The 25,611-nt window shown below is 43.4% G+C and overlaps 1 protein-coding gene and 1 long non-coding RNA gene across 3 annotated transcripts in view; one reads left to right on the forward strand and one right to left on the reverse strand.

Moving 5' to 3' along the window:
• KATNAL1 (katanin catalytic subunit A1 like 1) overlaps positions 1-16,666 on the reverse strand; it is a 37,568-nt gene extending 20,902 nt beyond the window's left edge. The window contains exons 1-3 of one of the 2 annotated variants that reach the window (XM_066544879.1): positions 16,566-16,666; positions 7,550-7,725; positions 134-294 (exon numbers count right to left, since the gene is read on the reverse strand). In XM_066544879.1, coding sequence (XP_066400976.1) covers positions 134-294; positions 7,550-7,711 — 323 coding nt within the window. In that variant the 5' untranslated portion in view covers positions 7,712-7,725; positions 16,566-16,666. Of the gene's footprint in view, positions 1-133; positions 295-7,549; positions 7,726-15,011; positions 15,375-16,565 lie in introns of those variants that run through there. The other variant, XM_066544880.1, reaches the window with a different exon arrangement.
• Positions 16,474-25,611, forward strand: part of LOC136553392 (uncharacterized) — a 40,613-nt gene continuing 31,475 nt past the window's right edge. Inside the window, exon 1 of the long non-coding RNA XR_010783148.1 lies at positions 16,474-16,580. This is a non-coding gene — a long non-coding RNA (uncharacterized lncRNA). The remainder of the gene's footprint in view (positions 16,581-25,611) is intronic.

A 25,611-nucleotide genomic window follows, 5' to 3' on the forward strand; every position in this document is an offset into this window, starting at 1 on the left:
ACAAGTGACTAAATTAAATGTAATAAATGTGTAAATTAAATGTGATTTTCATGTTACAGAAGCATTCAAAAACAAATATAAAATTATGGTGACCCACCTTTATTCTACCTACTCTTCTTGAGCCTCTCCTTACCTGTGTTCAGCTGGAACAGGAGGAGGCCAAACAGCTGGATCTCTGAAAGGCTCATCTTGACAGGATACAGAGATATCTGGAGGTCTGTCCATTTTAAAACTCTCTAAAGTGTTGACAATGCTCTTAACTTGTTCATATTCTTCAACTAATTCTTGTCGGACCTTGAGAAGTACGTATGTTATTTAAAAATTGTTACAATTCAAACTTTAAAAAGAACCAAACAAACATAGAAAGTAACTCAAGAACATATGCTAACCTCAAAGGCAGGGACTCAGAAGACTTCCTATTCACAAACCCCAGGTAGACCTATCAGGTTGATAACAGACCTTTAACAGCAGCATAAACAGTTGAATCTCTGTTGAGTTGATTTTCCTGCTTGTTAATGTCCCAAGCAGACAGGATTGCTAACACAGTGATCACTCTTCCGTAACATGTGCTGATGCCTGGATTCATGTGTGCGCATGTTGACATGTATGCACACATGCTCTCACATTAGTAAGGGTGCTCTTGGCCGATCTGCAGTCATGTGCTACTGTTTTGGCATAAAAGATCTCTGATTACAGTCTCTGATGTCCTAGTTACAAAAGTGGCCAAATCATTAAAATACAGTATTTCAAAATGAACTCTGTGAGGAGCACAACATTAGAGTGTGTCCAAAGGAGAGCAACTAAGATGGTGAAAGGGCAAGGGCAAGACTTATGAGGAGCAGCTGAGGTCACTTGGTTTGTTCAGCTTGGAGAAAAGAAGGCTGAGGAGAGACCTCACAGTGGTCTACAACTTCCTCAAGGCAGGCAGCAGGGAAGGTGCTGCTGATCTCCTCTCCCTGGGGACCAGAGATGGAATAAAGCTGCACCAGGGCAAGTTCAGATTGGACATTAGGTTCTTCACTGAAAAGGTGGTCAGTCACTGGAACAAGCTCCCCAGTAAAGTAGTCATGGAACCAAGTCTGCCAGAGTTCAAGGAGTGTCTAAAGAATGCTCTAATAGTCATGTGGTTTAGTTTTAGGCAGGAGCAGGGAGTTGGACTCAATGATCCTTATGACTTCCTTCCAGCTTGAGAGTTTCCACCATGATTTTATTAATATATGTGACTTTCATCAGTGAGATGCTGGCATGGGCAGAGGGAAAGAGAAGGTTAAACCCCCAAGGCCCTGAACAGATCTTAAAACACTGCATTTACTTTACCAGAAGGTTTATGAACACCTGTACAAAAAGAGCCTTAAGTACAGGAAGATCTTGATCATTTCACAGGGCAAAGCAGCCTTCTTGCTCATTCCAGATGGGGTGACTGTATCTCTCTGAAGACACAAGACATCCAGCTCAGGCAGGATTATTCCTGCCCTGCTTTGCTGTCTTTGCTTTCTCATCACACAATCAGTGGACGCATTCCCCAATGTGAGAGCTTCCAGCTGAGTTACAAATGTGATTGATTACTAACTTGGTTCCTTCAAGCTGTCTTCACACACATCCCTCCTGTCCAAAAATAAATCCAGCCAAACAGCTGCTGTGAGGTACAAAAGAATGATACAGCATAAATCCTCCAGGGGACCACTCCACAAGAGACAGCCACTTCCTACTCCAGTGCTCCAAGAGTACTGACAGGATTCATTCTATCAGCCTTCCAACACATGCAGAGAAATTGGTGGAAAACAACTTTCTAGCACCAACAGCCAGTGTGCTGTCGTTCACCTCACTGGACCAGCAAGAGGATGGTATCTGAAAACTGAGGGAAAGTGACCATTTGATGCTTTGGATGATGAAAACAGACTAACGTCTACCAGCCACCTCTTAGCCTGACCTGAGCAGACAAAACTCCGAAATACACACCCTATTTCTTAGTCAATACCTGCCAAATCAACCAACAAGGAACGCTCAGCATGTGGACCACAAAGGAAAACCAGCCATAAACTCCTAGAGGCCTTAAGGAAACTGACTCAGATGAAACCTGTGCAGAAAGACTTCCTTGCAGCTGAGAAACAACCCAGATAGGGGCCAAAAAAGGCTGTGCCACAATTATGAAGTTGACTGAGCAGTGTCTTTCAGTGATCACTGCCACTCTGAAGCAACCTAGGAAGGATATAAGCGGAAATATCACTGGTTTAGATTCACCCAGTCTCCTTGTCCCCCATCATACACACCATTATGTGCCAGATCCCTTAGGAGGCACCAGCTCAGGTTTTAGAGAGCCTGAAGAAAACTTTTAAGTTACTTATGTCTAAGCAGTTTCAAGAGATAGCTGCCAATTAGCAGCTCACCACTGCCAAATAGAAAAAACTCCCTTCACTTCTCCCCAACCACACTGCCCCTGTTCCTCTGGATTCAATTCTGGCATCTCAATACAGTAAGACAGGTTGGTAAAATGGCAAAAAAATTGGCCTAGGAGAGTAAAAAAAAAAAAATAAAGGACATTTCTGCTGGGTTAGCAAGCTGCACATGCACACCATCCTGTGATCAGGTAAATCCCAGGGAAAAAAAGGTAGGGAAGAGCTTGGCCTCTCTAGGCAAGGCAGGATGTTAGCTGGATTAAGCTACCATGTGAAGCTGCCAGGTCCCCAGAGCCAGGCTCTGGTACAGCACCTACAGTTGCCCTACCAGCCACATCACCTCCTCTGGGTACTGGGTGATGTTGGAAGGCCCAATAAAAAGCCCTTCAGACCACAGGATGGCCCCTTTGTTTTGACATGCCAACCCCAAGAATTTCCAGTAACCAAGCAGAAAACACATCCTATCATATGGGTATAAAACAGAGTGAACAAGAATTGAGTTCACTTATTCTTAGTGGTAGTTACAAAACCCATTTCAGGGAGTACCTCTATATTTCATAATCTGGCAACTGTTATACCTTTTCCATCACCAGCTTTTATTTGCTATGCTAGAGCTTGTACTTCTATACCCATTGTAATAAGCGTGGGTATTTGTGCCTTGGTAAATACAAATAATGTGTGGGATTTTTCTTTTGCTGAAGAAAACTGATCAAGTTTATCTCTAAGTGTTTTCCAAACCTGAAATTACTACCTGCAATTAGTGTTAGCTATTCAACAAGCTCGATCTTTTAAAAAGTGAAAATAAAAGATCCCTAAACCAGATATCCTGCAACCCTGTCTGATCACACAGAGTGAGGGTATAGCTCCTATAATGACACCTCTTCATGAGTTACCCACAGAATGTTTCTTAGTTAATCACGAGGTAACCTACTAAATGTTAATGAAACAGGCATGAAGCAAAAAACAACAAAAGCAGATTGACTAAAATGTGTTTGAAATAATAAGAAGAAGAATTTACCCTTTATTCTTTAAGCTGGAATAAAGTGCACCTAATCAGTGCACCTGCATCAGTGACCATAGTCAGTCGGGGTGCCTTGCTGGCTGCTCCAAGCACTCAGGGAATCATTGAACTCCTGCCTGAGCTCCAGTGGAGGCCCCTGTGCTCTCAGCTCTTGTGCAACACCGAGCACATGGCTCTAACACGCAGCAGGTTTTGCTTGACAGCCGCTGGCCTTGTCGTAAGCCAGCACTATCTCCCAGGGGCACGCTCTGCTGTCATTCTGCAGCTGCTGAACTGTCACTGAAGCCGCTCGTTCCTACAAGCCAGCTGTCTAGTAAAAACACTGCAGCAGCCAAGAAACTCTCTCAGAATAAACAGGGAGAACGTCAACACAAGTTCACAGTAGTGGACATGAGACTTAACCTACCTTTTAGTTTTGGGAAGGATGACTTGCTTCTGATTTTGTATCTTTCCAGTCCCAGCCTGCATTTACATGAATTAATATGCCTATCTGTCAGTCTAACTTCAAAGCACAACAAAGTAACTTTCTCTTTTTTAAATGAGCTCAGGCAGCCTAGGAGTGAAGATGCAAATGGAGGTACACTTGGTCAACCCAACTGCAAGCTGGGAACTCCCTGGATGTAAAACAAGGATGGTCTCAAGACCAGGTCACCCTGACATCCCCAAGATAAACCAGTCAAGAGAAGATGATCAATGGCTGTGAATTTTCCATGAAGTCAGAGGAACTCTTATGCTGTCATGTCTCTGCTTTGGTGGATCCACAGCATGCATCTTTTGCCCTGTTTAAGATCTGCAGGGTGTGCCAGACAGTAACAGAATCCCTCTTCCCTGGTTAGCACTCATTTGGAATTCCCAGAAGCAGTATTGCATCAAATGTAACTGAATGAGTCAATTGTTCGCAGGGGAGATGTTAACATGTTCATATTCCTCCTCATCCTAACCATCAGCTCCAAGCAGGAGGAATCCTCAAAATCAAGACGTCCAGTCACAAAGCTGAAGCTGTCTCTTGGTGTGACATGAAATACAGCCCAACAAATACTTGCACAGAACATTATTCTCTCCAGACCAACCTGTAGCAATTTTAAAACAATGACACTTCTGCAAAGAGATGTAGATCAAGAGCATTTGGGAATCTAACCCAAAATCCCAACTAATTCTGGTTCATCTGGGCTTTGACATTGCTCAATAAACTACTGAGAAAATCCTCTGTCATATACAAGGCAACAAAGCAGATCCATCAGTCATGAGGTACCTATTCAGGATGGAGCACTCACTGTTGAGAAGGACCAAACAGGAAGAACAATGGTGCATGTAAGAGATGTAAGTTGGTCAGCTGCACAGCCACAGCTGGAACCATTCTTTGAGATGTTCCTCAAATGAACATTTTTGTTTTACAATGGAACTTGTCCACAAACACACGAAACTTAGTTCACTGCCCCAGAAGTATCAGTAGGACAAAAACCTGTTAGTGAGCTGCACACAAAGCATACAGAAAGGAAAGGGATGCTTCATACTGACACTCAGCACCCCAGGAATCCTTCAGAAGGCTCAAGATTGTGAATGTGTATGCAGACAGTACATCCTAAAGAAGAACTAGTTTAAGTAACATTCTTCTCCTTTGAGCACTTACTTACAAGGACATTCAAGAGTAAAAGCTCCCACAGTGTTAGTGATTGCTAAACTCCACCTCCAAAATGCACCAGTGGTATTATCCTCTCCAGATTCCTCAGATGATGGAGAAGCTGAAGAACCTGAAGAACAGGCTAGTTCCATATGCTTGAGAAGACAGAATTTCAGGTAAAAATCAACTGCATTAATCCCCTTACCCATGACCTAAGGGTTGCTTTGCTTCTCAAGCCACTTGCAAGAACCACACTGGTATGGGAATCTTTTGCTTCTGCACATTACTGGTACCAAGTGGGCTGGATTCGAAATTTGCTAAACTTACGTAACGTGTATGGCATAACTCTTTAATGAGAAAGATCTAAAATTAATATCTAGATATTGCTTTAATATTGTGAATGAGTGTTACTTGTGATCCAACTTCTCAGTTACATTTTTTTCAGAACAGGTTGTCATTCAAGATAGCTGCTTGACTGTGACTGACAGTTTGAATGTAGCTGCTGTTGGAGCTGGAAAGTAGCGCTAACATCCACATCACCAGACTCCTTCTTAGTCTGTCTCAAGGAGTGAGAAAGCACAACAATTATTTATTTATAAAGAGTGGGCAAGGAAACCAGGTCTATCTCTATAGGTCTCACCAAAACATGCAAGCTCTGTAAAAGCTAGTAATTCCAGGGCTGCATTGTTTGCTCTTGGGCTGTATCATTTTGTTCTCACAAATGAATGAGAAGGCAAATAACCTAGGGATGAAGCCCTTCATTTTTTTTTTTTAGTCATGCTTCTTACTTGCCTGGCACCAGTAACAGCAAAGCAATATTCTGACAAAGCTCATCTGCCTTTACTGTGTTGGGAAGTTCCAGAATTAACATGAGTGCACAGTGTGACAGACGCTACCCCACCTGCTGCAGATCTTATTTGGGACACATCTCTAAAGCATTTATGTGACACGGTCAGGAGCAATTCTTCTTTTGCCTAAAGGGGATAATTTCTGAGAAGGTGCCAACTTCAGATCCTCTGCTGGAGAGACAGCTGCCTTCCCCAGGGAATAAATCCTGGAAACTGTGTTAATGGTCCTTTTGTACTTGAGGTTTGTCTCCAATGTGCAGCACACATTCCATGGTGCACAGGCTTCTGTGAAGCAGTTCAAACAACACACAGTAACATGAGACTTGAGTGACCTTCACAAAACAAGAGCTGTTGAAAGTTTATTGGAAGAATCAGTGTCATCAGAGGAAACACTAAATACTATGTGAAGACAATGCAGTGGTTCAGCTGCAGAATGAGGAGATCCTCATACTCTATCTTCACATCAGCTACAAGTTTGGCAGGAACTAAGGACATGTACTGGGCATGAACACCTTGTATCAGCATGTCCTGGAGTGGGAAAAAGCTTGAATACAAGCACTTGAATGTGAATATCTCCTACACAACACCCAGCTTACTACATTACCAGGAAAACTATCTCTGCTGGATGTACAGGCACATGCTTTGCAGACAAGCTCTTCATAGACAGACTTCTACAGTTCTATGATAAACACCTATGAATAGCACTATTTCTACAAAGTGATTGTTAACAGTGTTGTACTTATCAGTGCACAAAATACTCTATGTTAGTGTCAGAAGTTTCAAACACAAACCTATAAACAAATCATCTGCTGCAATAAAAAGGAAAATTTCCTTCTGTTTTTAGGTGATATCATTTAAACATATATTTAGAAAAACTCTTACTGAAATCATCTCTTTAGCTACCTACTGTAAAATTGTATCTTTCATAGGAGATACGTTATTCTTTCAAAACATAGTCTTTATGCAACATGAATTCTTTATTCTTGGAAACATCTTTATATGGTTTTCCTCCTTTTTATGTTTATAGAACACAGTTTGTACCATGAAAAATGGGCTAAAAAATGTGATGAAGACTTAAATACTGAAAGTAATAAAAATAGATGGGGTTCTTATATTTCACCTGCAGATTACTTCCACGGTTTCAACAGTACTCTGTCTAGCAGGGAGATAGATGTGTGCAAGATTCAGGCTAAGGGTATGACTCGCAGTTTTAGAAACCTGATCCAAATTTGTACACTACAGTCACTTAGTGTACATTTAGGGTACATTTAGTGTCATTATAGTCAGACAACAATTCTAGTGATGCTAACCCACCCACTCACATTTTAGTTTACTGGATATTAGATGGCCAAAAGATAAAAGGGGAAAAGAAAATCCTCAATTTTCTCAAAAATATGCAGCCACAGAGAGTATGCAGAGCAAAACAGACCAGGAATTAGACAGACATCCTAAGTGACAACAGAAGAATTGATTCAGTTAGAACAATAGAATTCCTTTTGAACACACCATGAAAAATATTTTCCCATGAATATAAACAAAATATTGTACAACTGTTGCCAACATCACTGAAATGTAAGTCCTCTGCATCTTATAGGGTTTGGGAGGTATAGTGTGGTTTTCAAATATCAAGTAATAGAATATGGTCAATGTTATTTCACCCTACCTGTTGCCATTTGCCCTTAATTGCTGGATCTCTGATCGACTGGCAATGTCTCTGGATTTGCTGGATGACACCCTGATAATACACCATAGAAGAGTCATAATTCCCAAGGAGTGCATATTCTCTTCCTTTTTTGGCATTATCACAAATCTCTGCTAAATTCATCTTCACTCAGAAATCTAAAAGAGAACATAATTACCAGAAAAAATGAATTTTACATGCTGTAGAATAATTCAGACAGTGATGCTTTAGTTTTATAATTTTTCTCATAGCTGAATAGTGTCTTTCCAACACTGCTCCCATCCAGTCCTGCTCTTCTACAACCATTTATGTCTGGAGTATCTCTTTACTAGCCTAAGGTTTCAGATCATGAATCGTAATTCTTTTATAGTGATTAAAACCACAACTTCTTTGCTGCCTTTGGCCTCAATCCTGTTAAATTAATGCAACAAAATTAAATGCCCTTCCCACACTGAAACTAACAAACTCAACTTTAATTTGTAGATCACCACAATGTATTAGCAGCCATCAGCTGTGAATCCCAAATCACACGAGGCATTAAATTGCTTTTTATTCTGTTATATTACATACATGCCTAAATGTGCCAACCAGCATCAGGGATGTCTGCACTTCACACTTTCAAGAGCCCTCACCCTAATGAGATTATGATATGGTTGAATGACTGCTCTACTATAGATGAAGTTGAGAGCCTCATTCTGTTTAAATATTCTTTCAAAGTACTCCAACATCCACCTGCTGACTTGAATTTTTTCATTAAATTTAACATGTCACTTCAGGATTTATGGCAGTTAGCAATCCAAATTTAACATTCCTTAGAACAGTGATTCCCAAAGTACAAACTTCCCCTAGTTCTCAAATTGCATGACTTTAAGGCAAATCCATAGCCCAGCTTTTCCCAGTAACCTGTCAAGAAAGCAATAACCCAGACATTCAGAATTCAGCTAGGTTTGTATTTAAGGTTCAGGATTGAAGCAGTGCCTGCCCTTTTATCTGAATCTCATGTGACCCAAAGTTTAGGTCCCCACCACAGAAAAAGAGCATCAGTTCCTTTCCCTTGTGCTCTCAGTATGTGTGGGGTCCCTGACATTCACTGAGATATAAACCTCTGGAAATGAAAAATAAAAAATTGCAATTCATAGCTATGCAATGCAGAGTTGCACTGAACAAGAGGGAGGAGGTCAGCTCTGGAGTGGGGTCCACTAGTTATATCAAGGGTTTGGCAAGACCAAGGAGGTGAAGAAGAAACTGTAAAGGAGGGATACAAACACAGTTCAGGCTACACAGCTGGAAACAGCCCATGCTATAGGAGTGCACACAAAAGGAACAGGTGGTAGCAGACAGAAGCCAGAACAGGCAGAAGCAACCTTTTACATCCTAGTGGGTTATAAAAATGTTAGTAGGTTTTATAAACAGACAAGACAAGAGCAAGATGGCATTAAGGAGGATGTGTCTAATGCTTTTGTATTCCCTTGTGCTTAGCAAAATTCAAACCCCTGACAAGTTAAACAGACATCCACAGGAAATTCATTCTGCCCAGAGTAAACACCCGCTGCCCATCCCAAGGGTGCCACACTGATGGTTCTAACTGCTGCCTAGAGCTGCACACCAGGTCTGCTCCACCACCTCATCACTCCTGCTCCCTGCAACAAAGCCATGGAAACTGCCACCCTCACTTAAACCCACAGGTCACACAGCTTGCATGTGGCTGATGACTTTGAGAGCAAGAACATGCTGCTACCCTGCAGCTGACACTCCACCAAGCACAGCAGGACTTACTGGGGCTTTACTTGTCCTCATGCTGTGCTGCACATTTCAGCTTGCACAGCATTCCTGCTGGCTGTTGTAAACTACTGGGCAGGAGAAAATCTAAGGTGGAAAGGGTGACAACACTTATTTTGTTTCCTGACATAGGCAGGATACATCATTACCAAGATCTGGATTAGCAGCAACTAAAATAATTTAATTTTTAAATACAGAAAATTGTCACTAATAGGAAAAAAAAAGTGATGTCACCACATTGCACAGGAAATGCATAAAATGATAGGAACTGAAGATAGTTTATGACCCATTCAGATCTCATGAGTCAGCTTATAAATGAACAGAACATCATGTGGGGCAGAAGCCATTGACCTGTCTTCAAACACATCCAGGTTAGGATCTGCTTCACAACCAGCCTGTCACCATTAAGAAAAACATTCCTCAAATCTCTGGAGGTTTTCTGCATATGTGGTGAAAGACAGCAAGTAAATAAAACACTTTTAAGGAACTGCTGAATTTAATTCCTAGAAATCCATTAAACAGAAAATACTTGCTTTGCAACCTCTCCTTGCTCCTTATTACAGCTAGTTCCCACCCTCTGGGCATATTTAACTCTCTTTTGCCTTTAGAGGACTGATATTCACAACCAACTCCCCTTAACTTCAGACGAGTCCCCTGCTCACCAGAGGAGACAACCTCCTCATCTCTGTCTGTGGTGGGAGCTGGGTCAACCCACAGGCAGGAGGCAAGCCATAGGAGCTGTGCAAACATGTGCCCACTCCAGGACAAGGAAGATGAGAGGCAGGAAGCAGAAAAATGTACAGTTTAAAAATTGCAGGAGCAAACCAAACAAGACTCTCCCATTTCCTCCAGCTACCAAGAGTATGGAGGCCTCTAGCCTCATGCTTGTGATGCCAAAGCTTATGCATGAGCTTGATGCTTGGTGTGCCACACTCAAGAGCTTATAAAACACTGACAGCACTGAAACTTGGAGCATGGAAGGAGGCTGGTGGATGTACACCTATGTACCTCCTGAGAGGTCAATACCTCCAGAGCTAGGCTGACAAAAGCCCCTGGATCTTTCTTGTGGATTCAGGCACTTGAGTTTTTACTTATTACCTACCCTAGATACCAAAGGTGTCATATAGCTTGAAAAGGTGAATATAATGCCACCCATTTACCTGAGCTTTATTTGAAACAGCAGCTGTAGGCTTCAGCCCTAAACCAGTGCTTTCCTGGAATCCTAAGCAGTTCTCTGAGATTCTACTGCTATTTAAAACTAATGCTAAAAATGGTTTAAACAAACTACAAGCCTCCTATGCACACCAGTGAAGGTAATGTTACTTCAGAATATCCAAAGCAAATCAAAACAGTAAGTCCAAAATCAAGGGAAAAAAATGTTTTGAAGGAATTATTTCCTCTTTTGTTTTCTGGTCATCCCATTCTTCAATGTCAGGGATGGGGAGGGAGGGAGGGAGAAGTAACTACAACTAGGTGAGGACCTTTTCATGCTATGCACTCACTCTTTATTATCTATTCTACATAGTATCATAGAGTTCATACAACATCAGAGACATCCAAGGAACCAGAAATACATTAATCATAAATAAATCATTTTGTTGTTTGTTATCTGGAGCTTTGTTTAGGTATTTAATTTTCCTACCATACCACAGCCACATCTTTTAAGTAAATATACAGCCAGGGACAACAGTTATCAAGTACATTTAGAACAACTTACACACTACATGTGACACCAGCTTTTCATTCTACCATTGTGTGGTTCTCTCCTTCACTAGACCATAACAGCTCCACTGCAAGTCAAGATATCCTTGGAGATTCCTCAGTTCACGGATCATTGACAAGAAGAGACATTACAGACATTCATGTCAGCGTAGCTGCCACACATGGGGTCTTAAACCCACTTGTTAAAAACCCTGCAGCAGCCAGGCTAAAAGGTCACAGGGGATATTAATCTCTATTCTTCAGAGCATAAGCTGAGCTGATCCCTATCTAGGGTCAGAAAAGAATTTTTCTCCCAGAACTAAAGCAATGCACAATTGAGCAAGATCCAAAAGACCGTCTCTACTTTAACATCAAAGCATTATACACACAAACATATCCATGGGCAGATACAGTGACTGTGTGAATGACAGGTAAAGGGGGACAGCTTAGCACACTATTCCAAACTTGTGTGCAACACCAGTGGGAATGGATTCAGGACTGGCCCCCTTCAAACCATCTCTCTCAGCAGTATCTCACCACAGTGTTACCAGAGGCAGAAAATGCTCTCCCCTGTAGAGGGGGTCTGCAGCAGGGCTTTTCCTCTTGCTTGATCCCAAACACTCACTCTGCAAGTGCCAAAATGGAAGGCATCTGCTATCTTTATGTGTTTCTTCTATGTATGTGTTTTGACACAACCAGTGACACCACTGAATCCCATTTTCTCCACAAGCCCTTGACTCTTGCCCAAGATGGAGGACTCTCATTAAATGAGCTGTTAGACAGTTTTGTTTTATTCTCATTGTTTCAAGCCTTATTTAATACCTACTAATCAGACTTTTCTCCAAATCAGATGTTAATTCCCCACTGAGAGGTCTATACCATATGTGCATTTTCCTGGACATGTGTCTTTCTCTGATCAAAATTTTGTCCAGGCAAAACAAAAACATTCCACAGCTTCCTGAGATTGCTGGACATATGCTCCCACATCATGGCAGCCCTGCAGTACTGCTGACTGGACAGCTGAACATCTGGAAAGGTCTGGACATAAGCTGATGAAGATTGGTTACTAACCCTGTTTCTCATTTTCTGTAAATCAGCCGTGCGTGATGTTGGGCATCCCGAAAGGCAATGTAAGAGTTACAACTAATGTCACAAGACAGAGTCACACTGTTAGGCACCATCTTCTGAACACAGTGCTTATGACTGAGGTATGACTGCACATTCTCCACTTGTACAAGGCAGAGCCAGGATAACTCTCTGCCACTGCACAATCCCAGAACAGGTCAATTGCCACAGAGAACAAAGCAAGGAAGAGAAGTCCATTATTAAGAGGGTTTGATTTTTGTATTTATACACTTTTCATGTGCAACCAGTTCCATTATCAGAGTCTAAGTCATAAACTGAAGTTGTTTTTTTTTCAAATTCCTCTTACTGCCTGCAAGTTTTTTGTTACAGTTAATTGAAAACTGCCCCTCTTAAGTTACAGCCATATCGGTTTTGTAAGCCAACTTTGATCAGTTTCAAATAGGTCTCTCTCCCTCAATTATGTCTTCATTTAAAATAGCACAATGATCTGATTTTCAGTCTTCTCTTCAAACTTAAAAATGGTTAAAACAGAGACATGTAACAATATGACAATGCTTTACCTGAGAAAGCATAAACAGCAACACTAACTGGAACATTGTCAGAGGAACAAAAAAAGTGTTTTTCCCCGCATGACATGTGATTCCTACTAGAAGCCTACAGAATTCTATTTCTAACAGAAATACAGACTGTATTTTTTTACGTGCTTGATACATTTTATTTGATTTTTAAGAATAAGATATTAAAATGCAATAATTAAAATAAATTAAATAAGTCTTTCCTGCTTTATTATAAAGATTATCTCTCGTTTTGGTGTTGGATGCAGAACAACTGATCTTCATTGCCAATAACTGTCTGTCCCTGTTCAGAAGCAATTGCTGATGCTGCAGACATTACGTTTGCATGACAAAACCAACATTTTAACTGATTATTGTCAGATAAAAAACAAACAAACAAAAGGCTTGCCAAGTTCCACAGCAAAATCCATCTTTCCCTGTTAACATGGCTTTGTTTGAACATGTAGCTGTAGTCCCATGGACTTGTGTGAAAACTAACAATCATGACTTCACAGGATCACAACTCCTGGTAAAAACATATCTATAAGTAAAGACATGGCTCAGTTCCAGCAGATTTGAATTTAAACTACATGTAAATGAATCAAAGATGAGAAATGTGTTATGCCAGTGCTGTTTTTTCTTTTTGCTTTGTGCATTAGCAGTGACAAGGCTGACTACAACAGCAGCAGCAGCAATCAGATAAAAAACACACACACACACACACACACACACACACACACACACGCATATATATATACCATGGTCCAGGAAACCCAGCACCAAGGGATCTTTTAATTCAGTCAACTGCTTTCTGCTAACTGGTTTTTGGCCTCTTGCATTGAAAGTGTTTTGCAATAGCAGACATGGAGTTAATGGGGAAATGTGTATGGAAGTGGGAAGGAGAAGAAGCATGCATGCAGGCCTCAAACTATTTTTGTGCGCATTCTTAACTTGAAACAGAGAATTACTTTGAGTGCAAGTGAAAAAGATAATCTTCAAATAAAGTAAAGACATTCACCACAAGTTAAAAGTAAACTCATAAGAAAACACTAAATAGGTGGCCAGTCTTTTAATTAAAGATTAATTTAGAGATTTAAATTAGAGATTTCATTAGTTTGGTGAACCAAACAGAAAGCATCCTGGAGAATGAAATAGCCATTTGCAGAGCCTTTGAAGTACAGTTCTCTGAAGAAGCAGAAAGGAGAATCAGAGACGGCTGTGCCATTGGTAAAACTGAGTGTGAACCATATCCTTCTCCAAGCACCTCATACACCAGTTTCAGACACATCCATATGGGCCCATCACCATCCTTGGGGTAATGAGGTGTTCATTAGCAAGGCTGGGTAGCGAAAAGAGCTAAAACAAATGCTGTGGGGCACTCTGGGGAGTGTAACTCCATACACACATGGGTCAGGCAGTGACAGGCTCACCAGCTTCTGCTCCATCTTAGCCCTCCTGGACCCTGACTGGCTGCTCACCTCTCTCTCCTCTCCAGCACAGCCTCCAGGGCTTCTGGCATTAGTAACAAATCAAACCTAGGCCCATGATCAGTCAACCCCTCCTCTGACAGGATGCAGGGCCCAGAGACCTGAAGGATTCTGTAGGGCCTGTCTGGAACTCAAGAAAGTGGAACCCAACCTGAGTCAATAATCCTTCTGGTCCTTTGTGGAGCCACTTGCTTCTCTGCATATCACGTGCGTAAGCACTTCTGGTAAAGCAAACATGCCACCAAAGGCTCCCAAGATGGGTCTGCACAGAGCCAGCTCGGGTTCAGAGCGTTTCTTAGGTCGGGCTCTGTGCCAAGAAAGGCAGTGGAACTGCTCCTGCACCTGGCCCTGGATACTCCCATGTTCCCCCCGTACCAGACCACAGCCAGCTCCACAAAGAGTGGAGTGCTGTGCTGCTGCTGCTCCATTCCAGTTCAGGCAAGCTGCATTCCAGATAAGCTTTCCATGAATAATTGGAGGTTTAATACACTCACACAGGTGTTTATAACCCTGACTTTTGAGCTGAATACTTTTCCACCTCTTGAACTCCACTCTGAATTTCAAAGAACTGGCTCTTTAGGACTAGGGATTTTTATTACTTAAAAAGAATAGCTTACATTTTTTTAAATATACAGTTATATGCATATTGCTGTTAGTGCTATAGACACCAAGTCTTCAGATTTCTCAGTTCATCCCCAGAAGAATCAGCTTTTTTTTTTTTTAATTAATTATAAAGAAAACCAGATTAAGGCCTATCATTTTTTTTCTTGTATTCCATTTATTTCACAGTCTTTTGATTGGGATTAGGTCAGGGCAGGAACTATTTTTGCCCATTACCTGCTCAAAAGCCCAAATCTCCAAGAGCCAGGCACCCTGGAAGCACTCTGCAGCTGCAATGGTCCCTTCTGCAATGTGGCAAGCACCAGGAGCTGAAAGAAGCTGAAGCCTGTCTAGGATACAGCTGACATAGGGGTGGGGGGGAAAGGAAGAAAAAGGAAACTGCTCAACAATCTGCAGCTGCAATCAAGCATTCATTGGAAAGAAACCTATCTCTGTGAAATGTGAAACTGTAGTAGGAATAGACATTCAATATTATTATACAAGGGAGTACTAATGCACTGATGCTTTTAAGATACAGATTTTCAGGAAGAAAAAATGACACCCCCTTATATACCAATCATAAACACATGTATTTTAAGTATGATATATAGAAAAACTGTAATTTTATTCTCCCTCATGACTGTTAGAGAACACAAGATAAAGAATAACACAGAACTGTCAGGAGAGGAAATGGAGAGAGAAAAGGGACAAATGCTGACATCATGACAGAATTTTGGGGGGAAAAAATAGAAATGTAGCAGAATAATTTTTAAACAGTAACACTGTGTCCAGACCACCTACTGCAACAAGCTCATCAGAGCCCAAGCGTTGTAGGAGAGGTGAAACTGGAAATCATAAACACAAACTGGCTGGGGAAACTTTCCAGAGCTCCCTCTGACCATTGCCTCCTTGGTACCCATTCCCAGCCTCCGGGCTGCTCGGCCTTCTGCACAGCTCTCCATCCATCTGCTCCACCACTCCTCCTCCAGCACATCTCCATCCATCCATCCATCCATCCATCCATCCATCCATCCATCCATCCATCCATCCATCCATCCATCCATCCATCCATCCATCCATCCATCCATCCATCCATCCATCCATCCATCCATCCAATCCATCCATCCATCCAATCCATCCATCCATCCAATCCATCCATCCAATCCATCCATCCTCCCATGTGCACCTTCCCTTGTATTCTTTCTCTCCCCCACAGGCATCCAGACGCCCCCAACCCATCCTCACCTCACGGTAGGCACCCACCCGTGTTTCTCCCGCACCCACCCCCATTCACTGCCCTACCCCGCGCCTCCCCTCTGCAGCCGCACCGCCCCTGCGCCCACCCTTCCCGCTGGCCCTGCCGCACCGCCCCTCCCTCCAGCCCCTCCCGCCCCGGCAGCGGCACAGGGGCTCCTCTCCCTCGCTGTGCCGGGGCAGAGCCGCCTCAGCGCCCTCGTTCAGAGGGAACCTCCCGTCCCCATAAGGGCTCCCCTCCGCTGCACCCATCTCTTTACCCCCCCACCCCCCCCATCCGCTGAGAGCGCTGGGGGCTGTAGTTCCCTCCCGCCGCTTCTCCCGGCAGCCCCCAGCGCCCGGCGGGGGGGCGCGGACTACACTTCCCGGCACGCTCCGCGGGAGATGGGGGGGCGCCCCCGCCCTCCTCCAGCCTCTACCGCTGCTTTCCCCCCCACCCCCGCCGCCTCTCTCGGCGTGGCGGGGTCCGAGCCGCCGCCGCCCGCCGCGGGCAGCAGCGCCGTGAGGGGCTGCCCCGTTCCCGGGCCCTGCCGTTACCTGGGAGAGCCGGGGGTGCGTGTCCGCGGGCGGGAGCGTCGCGGGGAGGGGGCGCAGCGCTGCGGCTCTGTCAGAGCGGGGCCGGGGGGGGAGAGGCGCGGGGGGGCGGGCGGAGAAGGGGGTGCGCGCGCGCGGCGACGGGCGGTTGCCATGGCGGCGGCGGCGGGCGCGGGGAGGGGACGGCACCGCCGCTCCGGCCTCCGGAGCGCCTCCGCCTCGTCCTGCCGGCGGGGAAAAGGGATTTTCCTAAAGGAAAGGAAAACGCCGCGGCACCGCCGGCGATGGCTGCGGGCGCCGCCGCCCAGCCCGCGTTTAGCAGCCCTGGGCAGGGCTCCGCGCTGAGCATCCCAGGCGGAGAGCAGCCCGCTCGCTGCGGGAGCTGGAGCGGCGCGGGGCCCGGCCGGGCAGCAGGGAGGGAGTGCCGGAGCCCAGCGGCCGGGCTGGCTGCTGAGCCCGCCGTGCTCTGCGCTGTGCTGCGCCGGGGCTCGGGGCGGGGAGGCTGAAAACACAGAGTCACAGGGTGCGTCAGGCTGGAAGGGACCCCAGTGCGGCATCTGGTCCAGACTCCCTGCTCCGGCAGGGCCGTGCCACAGCACATGGCGCAAGATTGCGTCCAGAGCCTTCTTGAACAGCTCTAGTGAGGGAGGCTCCACAAACACTCTGGGCAATCTGTTCCATTGCACGGTCACTGCACAGTAAAGAAGTCCTTCCTCATGGTCAGCTGGAGCTTCCTGTGCATCAGTTTCTGCCCTTGGGTCGTGTCCTTGCAGCTGAAACCAGCGAGAAGAGCTCTGAATACACATCAGAGCTCATTCACGCTCTGAATGCAAACCTCGTGTACCTCCACCTCGTCTGTGGGAGTGTCTGGGAAATGCAGAGCATACGTTTGTCCTGTGTGGGCATGCAGAAGGGCACTGGACCATCTTTGTTCTAGCAGTGTAATACACTTTTATAGTACCATAAAGGAACAGATTTAGGGATTTGCCCTGTTCCTGGACCAAAGTGGTATTAGGCGATCAGAGGCAGTCTCACCGGGTGGCACCACCCAGTTTGTGTCACCTGAGGGTGAATGTTACCTAGCGTTTCTGAAACGTGCAGCTCACTGTTAATACAAGCAGCCTGGTGCCCTGAAAGGGGAGCCATGCAGTTATAAACCTTTCTAAGGATGTAATTTCACGGTTAATGCAAGACAGCTTGTGTCTGTATTGCCACCGAAAGGGGCAGTCCTGCATTCCTCTCTGATCAAGGATATGCCTTCCTGTTTGTTATTTACACTGCAGTAACACTGTTGATGCCATCTGGCAAGGCAAGCCTGGGATCTGATCTGGTGGAGAGCCAGTTTTGCTCCTCCAAAAAATTAACCGAGTTCAGCTGGAACTGAAAGTTCCCGAATTAGCTGAGTCTGTGGAGCTGCTGCAGGCACAAGGAAGGCAGAGGAGATGTGGAGGCAGGAGCAGCCCATTGAATCTGCAGCCCAGTGGAGCTGAGCTGTGTTTCTGTGTGCAGCTGCACCACTGCAGTGAGCCCTTACTGCTTAAACTGCCTTGTGACAGCTCTGAGAGTGTCCCAGTGATGATGATCTTGTGATCACACCTGATAGTAGTACACTATTTCTCCAGAAAATTTCTGTTGTTGTTGTTGTTTCTTTAAGGCAGCAGCATGAGGTTGTATCTCACAATAAGGTTCTCAGAAATGCTAACTGACACAAGTGAAAGAGCAGGGATTGAAACTAAAAGCTCAGTATGCCTCTTAAACAATACAGCATGCATGAATGTGTCACTCATCTATCTACAGATCTTGCTTCCCTCAAAATCATGTGGAGATTCTTATGTCTTTGTGAGGATTTTGGAACTGGGGCCAAAATCGTGATGAATTCATAACAGCTGCAACTCTGGCTTCCCTCTTTTCCAGATTTCTCCAAACTTGCCTGCCCATGACATCAATTCCTGCTGGTTTTTCACATACACAAAAGCATAGATGCTGTGCAGACCTTACAGAGTTCAGCCTTTCTAGAGGAGAGCAGATGATAAGCAGCCTCATCCCAGCACTTCCATAATATCCCTTTTCTCACAAGACCATGTACCTCTTACCACATTAGGCAACACGTGAAGTGCTTTGTCTGAGGATTGTGTCCCCCAGCTAGGAAATTGTGACCCAGAGAAGGTTGGTTATTTGGGTGTAATCTCCATTTGTCTGGTTGGGTTTTTTTTTTCCCATCCCTTCTTCTAGTAACCATTGAGTCAAGCAGGGCTGCTTCTTAGTTGCAGAGGGTCCCCATGCTACAGCTGACCTCCCTTCTGAAAAGCACTTTTTCAACACCAGAACAATACCAGTGTCAACTTATTTTGACCACTCTGAGAGAAAGTTTGTAAGCATGGGTCTCCACAGTTTGCCACGATAGGCTGTGACTGTGTCAGCAGGAAGAACTGTGTCTTCAGGTTCCTGGCCACACACACTAGGTGTATAGGGTAATTCATGTTGGAGGGGACCTCAGAAGGTCATCTAGTCCAGCCAGACAGTCAGAAGTTCATAAACCTCTTAGTAAGCCATAAGAATGATAACTTTAAGTGTCAAATTTCTTAGTCTTTCCCATTGCTGGGTCAAATTTGAGCAAATCTGGCTGGACTTCTACAAAAGATACTGCTTCACTGACCTCCTTACTGAAGGTTCCTGCCTTCACAGCAGGCCCTGAACTGAAAAACAGTAATGTTTTTAAGCCATTTTAATGCAAAATATGATATTAAAGTCATTTTATGAGCAGTTTAGGCTAATTTGCAGGACCTTGTGTTGAAGCAGCTGGGACTAGTGTGTGTGTGTCTCGTTCCACCAGCTCTGCTGTGAGGCAGTAATATCAGGCAAAGAGGAGGTAGGAAATTGCTGGGAGGGGAGTTGACACCTTAAGCCACTGAAGCTCGTTCTACTTTGAGCATATTCTCATGGCTTACAACTTCTTTATTTTTTGATAGAGGCTATAGACCTAGCAGTTCTGGATAAGAGGCTATAAACCTAGCAGCTCTGGATAAGACATGATGATGGTGGGTGTCAGTGAGTGTGGTTAGGCAAGATCCAGCTGTGTTGGTGGAGGAGAGCATTACTCACAGCCAGACCCCAGAGACTTATCATGGCCCTTTCCAGCAATCTGCAAATCTGCCAGCAGAGCTGATTGTGTGCCCGCTTGCTCTGATTTATTCTAGTCAGTTCAATCAGAAGCTGATAGAAATTAATGTAACTCTTTTGCCATGAACATTAGACTTGGTTCAGAAGTGTCTCTTCAGCTAGAGTAATTGCAGACACTGTCAGAGAGGTTTAAAGCTGGGCACTCTTAGGGTCTCTGACAGATTAACAAAACTGGTTTCTGAATTGATTTGGTTATCATTACATAAATTCCACTGACTAGAGGGCTGGCACAGGTTTTTAGCACAAAGTAGCAGAGAGTTTCATTTTTAACCTCCTCCCACCCACAAAGTTCTGCAAGGAGAAGGTTGAAATCATGTGAGAAGTCTATGAATTATGAACTGCCCTCTGCTTCTGTCTTCTCTTCCCGTTGCAATTATATTTAACTAGACTACAGGAATTATTGTGCCTTCATAATAAGCTTTAATGCTCAGATGCAAACATAACTCTATACCAAAGGTCTTACAGGCTATATGGAGAAATGCTGTAATAATGAAAAGGGAAAAACAATAGGGAAGCAGTAGGGAGAAGAAGGTGCATGTTGCATATTCATGGACATTACCCTTCCAAGGGAAGTTACGCACAAGTCAGTAAAGGCATCAGTAGACTGTTAATTTTCACTCACACATAGTAATTGTTCTTCTGCATAGATATTTTTATGGAATTATATTTACCACTATGACACATCCACCAATTTTTCTCCTAGAAAAGAACTTCAGAGTCTGAACCCTGAGAAAGATTTAGTCAACATCCTTCCCACAAGGCACATCTCAAAGTGCTGTGAATTGTTAATAGAGAACAGTGTAAGAGAAAGCAGTTGATTTTCAAACAGGATTGATTGCAATTAAGCCAGAAGGTAAGAGGTGGAGTAGACAAGAATGTTTTAATTTATCTGGTTAATGTAGACATCTGTCATGTAGACTTTTGTCTGTGAGTTAAGACTTTAGGGATACAATTCCTGCTTCAACCCAGGTGGATTGTGCCTTGAATGTGCTTAATTTTTTTCCAGTGCTTATAACAGACTCATCTGATCAACGTAAATGTGTTTGCACTGTAGATGTCTAAAGGTAGGTGACAGGAGTAACAGGTTGTTAGGGCTCTAACAACCCCAATGTGTTGGGTTGTTAGAGCCCTAGAGAGGGAAAGCTGTCATGGCAGTTTTAAGTTGGTTGATTAAAATGATGAAGAACAGGCCAGTGTTACTTTAATGGAAATCACAGATGGAAGAGAAGACAGACCTTTGAGGTGAGTTGAAACAAGCCCACAGTACACTGGGAAAACAACCCACCTGTTCTGCTTTGAGTCTGTGGACAGAAATTAGAAAAGTAAACAGGAACTAGGATATTGTGTTTCTTTTATGAGTATACTTAATATGTTGGAGTATTACTTTTTGGAGAGGAATAAGAAAGGAGTTTACAGGAGTCAAAACAAAGAGAGAGGAAACTTGCACAGAAACCTCAGAGAAAGTAGTCATGCCCAAGGAGCTGGATGTCAGCAACTGTTCAGTGAAAACCTGGACCAGGAAAGAAAGTTTATTCACACCATCTCGACTTTGTGGCAGACCACTAGACAGTATCAAGTGGCAAAGTTCCCTTAATCCGTCTGCTGGGGTTGAGAGCTGAGAGAAAATCTCTCGTGATGTGCTTTTGTTTGGTCCCTACAACTCTTTCATGGTAAAATGTGAACTTTAAGCTGTTTTTTAAAGATGTGACATTCTGGAGTTTGACTGTCTGGAGCTTCACTGTCTAGAGTTTCACTGTCTGTCCCACTGCAATAAGTTTGAGCCTCACTGCTCAGTTTCTGCCACATTTGCAGAAGGATGGAGGTGTAACCAAGTTCCTTTTTGTTTTGTAGTAAGTAGCACAGTAGAAAAGATACCCTCAGCTGGTGCTTCTGCTGAGCACAAGGCAGGCAGAGTCACCTCTTCTAGATTTCATCAGGCAGCAAGCTGCCCAGTGTGCCCATGGGGCAGCTGGCAGCTCCCCACCTAACGATACCCACAGCACCTGCTTCTGTGCACAAGTTGCAATACCATATATGATCCATTGGCAAGTTTATTGAAGGGATGAGGGCTTAGTGGAAATGGATACAAGACCACAGGATAGTAGGCTTTGATAGTTTGAACCAGTTACATCAGTTGAGCCCATTAACTCAGGCAGAGCCATTTTAAGTCATGCTGGTATATATTATTCTCATTCCCCTGCAGATGTTTTTCTGACTTAGCTGTGGCAGTTTCAAATCAGGGAGCTGTTGGGCAGCGATTTGCACACATTGTGTAGATGCTCGAACCACTAGAATAAACAAATCACAGTCTAATACATATTAATGGCTTGCCCAGCATGTTTGATTTCTTAGGCGTGTTAGTTGCAGTTCCGCAGTGTGAGACACTAGAAAATGAATTGGTTTTAACAATCCATTCCTGTAAACATATTCATCCAGGAGAGAAGATAGCTACATTTAAAGAGCATTCCTTCCACAACTGTCTCAAGTAGTCCTTTGAATAGTGCTGTGATCAATGGCAATGAGCATGTTTACACTGGAGAAAGACACTCTGAAAATTGGTGTTCTGGTGTGTGCCTTAGTATCAAGATTTTGCAGGGCAGGAGGTAAGCCATGCATCTTCACTGAAAGAAAAACTTCCCAATGTCTGGCATTTTTTGATAAACTCTGAAACCCACATCTCTGAATATGTAAAAAGTTCTGAGTAGATAAGAGCAATGTAGACAAGATGTAATTACAGATCAAAGCTCCTAATTGAAACATTTTTTAAAAATGTTTGAGGAGAGCAATAAAGCTAAATATACACTGGTGATCATTGTGAAGAATCTATTTTCCCTTTCTGGTCCCCTAAAATGATTACTACTGGGAATTTGCAGTGGTTTCCATGTGAACAACTTAATCTGGTTCGTGTTTTAAGAGTAAAATTTGGAATCTTTTTTTAACTTCAGAATTTAGACCGTCACTGAACAATGTGCATTCTGTTAATGTTGTTCATTTATCTAATAAACGAGAAACATGGTTGTGTCAGTAGAGGATCGGTAGCACAAGGAACAGTATCTCATAAAAGAGCCCACATTGGCATCACAGCTTCAGTGAAACATGTTTTAAACTATTATAACATCCCATTGACATTCTCGGGGGGAATATTCAGTGCCTACATTTAAACATCTAACTTAGATGCCTAAATTAGGAGGCTTGTCTCCCTAAATGCCTTGCATAGTTGAAGGAGTGAGAGAGGCTCCTCCAGAGAGCAGTTCAGACTGTTAGTTAGGCTTCTGCTCTGAATTATCTAGAGGAGCCTCTTCAACTTTGAATGCCTTTCTGTGCTATTCTTTGCATCTTTTCCTTGGTAACTTAACTGATTTACCTGATCTCCACCCCTCAGCACTTGTTCTTGCCTTCTGCTTTACATACCAGTCTGTCTCTTGGGCTAGTACAGGGGTTGATGTGGTGGTACTGCCAGCTAGGTTGGTGAAATCATCTGAATTGAACCCTACCAAAGAAGATGTAACTTTTAACCTAGGTTATGTCTCTGGTATTCTTAATTGCATGATCTTGTAAACAGATCTGAGGAAGGGATGATCTTTAGCAAGGGACAGAAATGCACTGTTGACCTCTTTGCCAAGTGTGTCATCAAGAAAAAGATATGTTTAAGATGTAAGTTAAGGAGACTGAGTCTTGTATCTAAGCATCGTTCTGTTCAAGCACATTATCTTTATACCATTACAGTTTCAAAAATGTCATGGAAGTTTATTATGGTTTGCATCACTGTAAGAAAGATATAATCTAGCCATGTATCTCTGTTATCTGTGTAAAAAGTGGCCATAATTTATACAGAATTATTTATAGTATTTACAAATGTACCATGAAAAGGTGTGCCAAACTTTATAAAGAAGCCTAGAAGCGTGGTGTTGCCACTAGCATAGAGTAGCTGCAGTCAAGTCGGAGTAGCTTAAGAAGTTCCCCACCCATCAGCCAAGGGCTGCTAATGTTTCATCAAACATGCTGGATGCAGTGTACCTACCTAAAATTTTTTCAAATTCAGTGGAAAATCTGGCCTTTTAGTGATGCCTTATATGACCCGTAAGAGATGCTGAGATATGAAATGCCTACATTTGGGCAGCTGGATCCCACCTCCAGGCTGAGCAGCTGCTCCTTGTACATGGAGCACTGCTGACTACAACAAGCGAGGTGCAACTGCCCTGTGTGCTGATCTCTAAAACCACTCAAGCTCAGCTGCTAGTATGTCACTAAAGCTTCATTTTCTGATTGTTAAAACTCATTCCAGTTCAGACAGACTTGATGCTACTGGTGTCCACCACTAGAACACTTTTGCAGTCTCTGGCAGTTAAGGTGTTTCATGTTGCTACAGAGTTAACCATCCTGTTACAAAACAGTATTCTTTTAAAACAAGCATGTATTAGGAATGTGAGCCACAAACCCAATGAGGTGAGAGAATTATTAGTAGTTTTTAATAGTTTTGCATTGCATCTTTTGCTGCTTTTTAAATTCCAGGTAAGCATCTTAATAACCTGTGAAGAGATTGTTTAATTATATTTATCTGTCACCTTCTATAGCTTCACCTACCCAATTGCTTCTTTTAGTTAAAGTACTCACCTTTTTCTGGTCCTTTTCCATGCAAGTAAGAATAAAAAAATTCCTAAAGATTTAAATAAGGAAGAAGCTAAAATCCACAAGGATTAACTAAAGCTAAACCTCAATATGCTAAGCTGGAGTTAAACATATATATGCTGTTGTCTTCCTGAATGCATTTCCTCATTCAAATAATTTTTCATGTCACCTTAAAAGAAAAAAAAAGGAAGGGAAGTGTTACATTTAATTTTCATGCTTGATGCATTTATAAATGTAATGAATTTACAAAATGAGCCTGTTGTGGCTTAACCCCATTTAGGCAGCTCAGCCCCACACGGCTGCTTGCTCACTCCCTGGACAGTAGGATGGGAGAATCAGAAGAGTAAAAGTGAGAAAATACATGGGCTGAGATAAAGACAGTTTAATAGGTAATGCACAAGCCCCACAAGCAAGCAAAGAAAATTAAGGAATTCATTCACAACTTCCCAGAGCCAGGCAGGTGTTCAGCCATCTCCCAGGAAAACCAGGCTCCATCACGCTTAATGATTACTTGGGGAGATCAACATCATCACTCTGAACATCTCCCCTTCTTCCTTCTTCCTCCAGCTTTATATGCTGAGCATGACACCCCGTGGTCTGGGATATCCCCTTGATCAGCTGGGATCAGCTGTCCCTGCTGTGTCCCCTCCCAAATCCATGTGCACCCCCAGCCCAGTCACTGGTAGGGTGGGGTGAGAGGCAGAAAGGGCCTTGACCCTGTGTAAGCCCTGCTCAGCAGCAACCAAAACATCCCCATGTCATTACAGCACAAATACAAAACACAGCCCAGCACCAGCTACTGTGAAGAAAATTAACTTTATCCCAGCCAAAGTCAATACAAGAGCCTTAAGTCTTCACATCCTTTTACAGTGTAGAAATACATGTATGATGAGGGTACTTGTGCTTTAGAAGATAGAGATTTCCATAATTACAGGTTACAAAAGAACAAAGGCTATCAAAATAAGTTGTTCCAAGTGCACAGGAGAATAATATTCTGGGGATTTCTCAGGATGGGGAAGGTAATCCTGTGCTCTTTCTCCTTGTCATCTTTTATCATTTTTTTTCTGGGTTCCTGTTTTGCTCAGATACCAAAAAAAAACCCCTCCTATTGAGACAGTCCTTGGGACCTTTCTACCTGCTGAAAGCAGTCTCCAGTGCCACTGTTGACTCACTCAACTCTATGGGCAGACAACCTATGCCATTATTTGCAAGTGTCTGCAAAGTCTGTATCCACACAAGA

The sequence above is a fragment of the Molothrus aeneus genome, chromosome 2 (genome assembly GCF_037042795.1).
Source record: "Molothrus aeneus isolate 106 chromosome 2, BPBGC_Maene_1.0, whole genome shotgun sequence".
In the NCBI taxonomy this organism is placed as follows: Eukaryota; Metazoa; Chordata; class Aves; order Passeriformes; family Icteridae; genus Molothrus; species Molothrus aeneus.